The 3,547-nt window shown below is 60.3% G+C and overlaps 1 protein-coding gene across 1 annotated transcript in view; it reads left to right on the top strand.

Annotated features, from left to right (window-relative positions):
• The window catches only part of LOC113488039 (rho-related BTB domain-containing protein 2-like), a gene marked incomplete at its 3' end in the record, with an annotated part of 6,846 nt that extends 3,301 nt beyond the window's left edge, over positions 1–3,545 (top strand). The window contains exons 3-6 of the mRNA XM_026863018.1: positions 2,397–2,598; positions 2,810–2,913; positions 3,015–3,200; positions 3,299–3,545. Coding sequence (XP_026718819.1) covers positions 2,397–2,598; positions 2,810–2,913; positions 3,015–3,200; positions 3,299–3,545 — 739 coding nt within the window. The remainder of the gene's footprint in view (positions 1–2,396; positions 2,599–2,809; positions 2,914–3,014; positions 3,201–3,298) is intronic.
• Positions 3,546–3,547: the final 2 nt, after the last annotated feature.

Below are 3,547 nucleotides of genomic sequence, written 5' to 3'. Positions count from 1 at the left end.
GTATAAGAGACAGCCCCACAACTGACAGGAGGGTCACGGGAGGTGCTGCGTTATTTTTGGGTGTCGCTGCCGTTTCGGGGAAGTTTCCCCCCGGTTTGGGGGTTCTCCTCCCCTCGAGAGGTGCGGGATGGAGGATTTTTAGCCTGGGAGTTGCTAGGCAACGGCTCCTGGGGTGATGGTGCAGTTGCCTTGGCAACCGCAGGCTGGGCAGCCTGGAAGGAGCAATTTTGGGGTTCTCCTTGAGTGTGGGGGGTGTGTGTGTGTGTATTAACTGGCTGCCTGTGGTTTGGGTGGGGGGCTGCAGCCGCTGGGGAGCGCGGGCCTGAGGGAGCAGCTGGCTGGAGAACCCAGGGAAGGGCTTTTACTGGGCAGGGGGAGCTCCTATGTCTGGGCATCTCGGGTTATTTCTTGCTCTCCGATGGGTTTCGGAGCTGTTCCACGGGGAGAGAGTGGTGGGAAGGTGGGTCTGCGGAGGGGGTAGCACGGTGCTGCTGAAATTGTCCCTGCAAAGAGGCTCGGCCCCCTCCTGGGGTGATATCTCGTGGGTGGGGGGCTGCGAGCCACTCCTGCGGGGCCACCGGAGTTCCCCACCATGATTCTGCTTTATTCAGAGCCCTCATTTTGTGCCCGCTGCTGTCCCCCTCTTCCTCTCCTCGCCCACAGGCGCTGATCCCATTAGGATTTAGCCCTAATTCCCTCGACGTGCCGGACTTTCCAAGCAGCCTCCCAAGTCCCCGGCGCTGGGCTGGGCGCAGGCTGAGCTCCCCGCGCGGGGTGAGCATCCAAACTGCCCCCCGCAGTTGTCCTCTCCACGTGCCTTCCCCCTTCTCCCACTGTCTGAATGAGCTCGGCCGACTCGGGCACACGCCTGGCCCTAAAAATAACCACAGCGAAGCTCCCCCTGCACGAACAACCTCCCCGGAGATCGCCCGGCCCTGCCGCGCAAAGCTGATCCCTGGGAGGAGCAGGGCACCGGGGATGGCGATGGAGAGGGATGCAAGAGGTGAAAATGAATTTCCAGGGCCTAACAGGGAAGGAGACAACCTGCCCTGAGTCCTTTTTGCCGTGCAAATCCCAAGGAGGTTGATATTTCTGGTTTCCGAGGCCCCGCATCCCAAAGGATGGAGGGGCCGTGGTGCATGGCGTCAACTCCTCGGAGGAGTTTTTGCCTTGGGACCAGCCGATGTCAAAGCGCCGGCACCTAAAGCCACCTGGACTCGTGTCACCCGCCTTTACCTACGCTTGCCCAAAAGGCTTGTGACTCAATCCTGGACGGTGCTGAGCCCTCTCACATGCCGTCTCCTCCGGGCTGGCGTAGCCAGGTGTGCTCAGCGAGCTTGCGCACGGGAGGGAGGTGCTAACATTGGAAAGTCCTTGCCAGGCTGCTAGTTTAGGGAGCTGCGTCCGTGGTCCCCGCTGCAGGGCTCAGTTGCCATCGTTACCGGGTATTTTAGCTCCCTGAGCCTTTGCGCTGGTGGTTTATTATAGCAGCTCGGGAGGCCGGTGCCAGGAGGGAGTGACAAGGGGGAAGAGATCTGTGGCTTTGGGAAGTTCAGAGCAATTGGGATGTGGGGTCCGTTTGGTGGTTTGTTTTTTTTTTTTTTGTCCTTCTCCTCTTTCTCAATCTCCTCCGTGCTCTTCCCCTCTGGAAATCCTGTAAATCCCAGGCTTGAGTTAATTTTGTCTGATTTAGACTCTGGGGCTCTGGGGGGGTGAAGGGTGGCACGCCTGCCCGCAGGACACAGGTGCTTCGCAGCACCCACAGCACCAACCTTCCTCTGGTCCTGGGAGGTGCTGGGAGCCTTCCCAGACCCGATGGCTGGAAATACGACGAGTTTCTTCTCTGCTGCTCTTAGCTGGGAGCAAATATCCCCTCCGGGAAATGGGGTGGGGATAAAGGGGGCAGGTGGGTGTGGAGGTGCTGCCCCGAGGCAGGCAGCTGGAGGGACTGGCAGCGCCCGGGTGTACGCTCGGGCGGGCGGATCTGGAAGCTTCGTTTGGAAACGCTGGAGAGGGAGAAAGGGGAAAGGAGGAGGGAAAAAAAAAAAAAAAGAAAGCCTCATCTCACATGAACAAGCATGAGCCAGGGCCGGAGAGAGACGTGGAGGGAGGAGGGTCGAATCTAACGCAGGGCATGTGTCTGACGTGCGACAGAGCAACGCACGCTGCCACGAGAACATTAAATTTTAAAGGGGACTGGCGGGGAGGGGTGGGCAGCTGCCTTCACTTGCTGCCTTCGCTGGGGGCCGCAGAGCTTCCCCCGTGCTGCGAGCGTGAGGATCAGCAGCATCTTGTTGCTTCTCCCCCCTCAGCAACCCGTCCTGTCTGGAGACAGCCCCCCCCACTCCCTGGTCTTGTCCCAGTGCCGAACACCCCCCCCTGCTTCCCCCCCGCAGGTCCCAATTAATGGATTCTGACATGGATTATGAGAGGCCAAACGTAGAAACTATCAAGTGCGTCGTGGTCGGGGACAACGCGGTGGGCAAGACCCGACTCATCTGTGCCCGCGCTTGCAACGCCACGCTGACCCAGTACCAGCTCCTCGCCACCCACGTGCCCACGGTGTGGGCCATCGACCAGTACCGCGTCTGCCAGGAGGTGAGGGCTACTGGGGGGAGCGAGATGGGGATGCCGGGAGGGCTCGGCTCACCAATCCCCCACAGGAAGCCCAAGGAGATGGAGTTTTTTCCTCCCCGCGGGGGAATTGTGAATTACTCCTCCGTACCCTGTGCCTTGGGTGGACAATCCCGCTCTTGCTGGGGTCAGGGAGTCAGGAGCTGTTCCCACAGGTGCTGTTCTGTTCCCCCAGGTGCTGGAGCGCTCCCGGGATGTGGTAGATGATGTTAGCGTGTCCTTGCGGCTCTGGGACACCTTTGGTGACCACCACAAAGACAGGCGCTTCGCCTATGGCAGGTAGGGGAGAGGCAGAGCCTCGTCGCTACCCTGGGCAACACCAAAACACGGCAGGGTTGGCTCCATCACCAAGCTGGACCTTGACCTTCCTCTCCTCGCAGGTCCGACGTGGTGGTTTTGTGCTTCTCCATCGCCAACCCCAACTCCCTACACCATGTGAAGACCATGTGGTACCCAGAGATCAAGCACTTCTGTCCCCGCGCGCCCGTCATCCTGGTGGGCTGCCAGCTCGACCTGCGCTATGCCGACCTGGAGGCCGTCAATCGTGCCCGGCGACCCTTGGCCAGGTGGGACTTTTGTGCCCCGGAGTTGTCCATGCCTGCCCAATGCTTTCTCCTTATCATGCATCTGGAGAGGTCTCTTCATTATCTCCCTTCTTTTTCAGGCCGATCAAACCCAATGAGATCCTTCCCCCGGAGAAGGGGAGGGAGGTGGCCAAGGAGCTGGGGATCCCCTATTACGAGACGAGCGTGGTGGCCCAATTTGGCATCAAGGACGTCTTTGACAATGCCATCCGTGCCGCCCTCATCTCCCGCCGGCACCTGCAGTTCTGGAAGTCCCACCTCCGCAACGTGCAGCGGCCTCTTCTCCAAGCCCCCTTCCTCCCCCCCAGGCCCCCTCCGCCCATCATCAT

The sequence above is a fragment of the Athene cunicularia genome (genome assembly GCF_003259725.1).
Source record: "Athene cunicularia isolate RWA chromosome 22 unlocalized genomic scaffold, athCun1 chr22_part1, whole genome shotgun sequence".
Lineage (NCBI taxonomy): Eukaryota > Metazoa > Chordata > Aves > Strigiformes > Strigidae > Athene > Athene cunicularia.
Note: the sequence above shows the minus strand (reverse complement) of the source record. Positions and strands in the feature narration are given on the sequence as shown.